Below are 2,055 nucleotides of genomic sequence, written 5' to 3'. Positions count from 1 at the left end.
TGTTAAACGAATCAGACTCGATGCGTACAGCCAATATATGAGGCAATGGTGAAGTGCTGAAACAACAGAGCAGCGCCAACAACGATTACAACTGGATCAAAAGCGACATTCACTGCAACGTGCAAATGAGAGCCTGGAAGAACAAGAAGCTCGCTTGGAGACTATACGACAATCAATCGTACAACATCGTGCCAATGAAAGCCTGGCAGAACGAGAAGCTCACTTACTGTCCGATCGCCAGCAACATTCACAGCAACGTGCCAATGAGAGCCTGGAAGAACGAGAAGCTCGCTTGGAGACTATACGACAATTAATCGTACAACATCGTGCCAATGAAAACCTGGCTGAACGAGAAGCTCGCTTACTGTGTGCTCGCCAGAAACATTCGTATCAACGTGCCAATGAAATTAAATGAATATTGGACAACAAGAAACCTTGAATCTCATCACGAAGAGTATTTCCGAACAGATGGGAGGAAATAATAATCGGTTGCACCTGTTTATAACTGGTTAGGCAGGAACGGGTAAAACTTTCTTATTTTCCACTATTGTCTGGTCAATATCTTCAACACATGCGGTTAGAATGGAAAGATGTCGAGTTTATCTTCATTGACGAGATTTCTATGGTGCCATACGAAATGCTGTGCATGATCGAGTCTCGACTGCGACAATTGAAGAGTCCCGAGGTAATGTTCGGAGGAATTAATGTATTGCTGTTTGGCGATCTGATGCAGATACCGCCAGTGAAGGGACAACCAGTTTTCCGTCAGCCCAGACACATGATACCAGCTACACATTTGTGGGAATTATTCACTTTGATTGAGCTAACGCAAAATATGAGGCAGCAAGGTGATACAACTTTCATTGATATCCTCAATGCGCTGCGAATTGGGGAGCTATCGACAAGTCACATGTCCTTGTTGATGAGTCGGGTTAGTACAGAGACGGACGGGGAATTCTCTGTAGAGAAGGCTATGCGCATTTACCCTACCAACAAGCAAGTGGAGGCCCACAATAATAAAGTACTACAATACTTTCGAGAAAAAAATGTCAAAATATTTACCATTCGAGCTCAAGATTCTTTGGCCACTAGGCCGCTAAAAAATTCAATCGCCACCGTCATATCAGATGACATCAACAAGACCGGAGGATTGCCGAGAGAGCTGGTAATATTTGTGGGAGCAAAAGTGATGCTGCGATCTAACATCGATGTACAAAAAGGCTTGGTCAATGGAGCAATAGGTATTGTAACGGAACTGAAATGGGCTGGTGGCTTCCGCAGAGGTCAGATCTACAAGCAGGAAATACCGGACGTAATTATGGATTTTGGCGTGGATGGGATCCAACTGATCAAGCCAAAATCAATACAATTTCCAGCAAAATTCAGTTACGGAACTGCCGAGCGCCGTATGCTGCCCTTTAATATTATCACGGGCTTCAACAGCCCATAAAATGCAGGGCACCTCAGTCGATTATGCTGTCGTTTACTTGGGACAGAAACTATTCGTACAAGGTCAAGCGTACATCATCATTAGCAGAGTTCGTAGCCTCGATGGACTTCGTATCGAAGAATTGGACGCTTCAAAAATAACGGGAAAGACATCCTGTAACGTTGACGCTTTGGATGAAATCGAAAGAATGAGACAACATCGTCAATCATAATCATCAGTAGTTTGATTCGTTTTATTAAATATAAGAAATTTGTTTCATAAATCTTTTTTAAACGTTTTATAAAAAAATTTACTTTCAACTAAAAAGTAGAAAATAAAAAATAAATTTTTTTTAAAAACACACTTTCCTATAAAACTATATTTAAAAATATATAAATATATATATTAAATTGAACTAAAAAATATTTTAAAAATTGCACTAAAAAGACAAAAATAATTTTCGGTATTTTATAATGAAAAATTTAAAAGTGTGTGGTGCTCTTACACTTGACATATACTCCCAGTCACTATCTTATAAACAGGTTTGAACAAAGAAGTGTATGTGAAACTTGGCTCGGCTTTAAATTTTTGTATGATGCACCACACACTTTTAAATTTTTCATCAG

General features: G+C 39.7%; 1 protein-coding gene across 1 annotated transcript; it reads left to right on the top strand.

Moving 5' to 3' along the window:
* Positions 1–571: 571 nt before the first annotated feature.
* Positions 572–1,450, top strand: LOC149057914 (ATP-dependent DNA helicase PIF1-like). The gene has a single exon (XM_089221371.1). It carries the CDS (start codon positions 572–574, stop codon positions 1,448–1,450), a length of 879 nt encoding a protein of 292 aa, XP_089077497.1.
* Positions 1,451–2,055: the final 605 nt, after the last annotated feature.

This window comes from Diuraphis noxia, unplaced genomic scaffold (assembly GCF_037042655.1).
Source record: "Diuraphis noxia isolate RWA-SAM2 unplaced genomic scaffold, SU_Dnox_SAM2 contig0002, whole genome shotgun sequence".
In the NCBI taxonomy this organism is placed as follows: Eukaryota; Metazoa; Arthropoda; class Insecta; order Hemiptera; family Aphididae; genus Diuraphis; species Diuraphis noxia.
The sequence above is the reverse complement of the archived record's forward strand: the minus strand, read 5'-3'. Positions and strand labels throughout refer to the sequence as shown.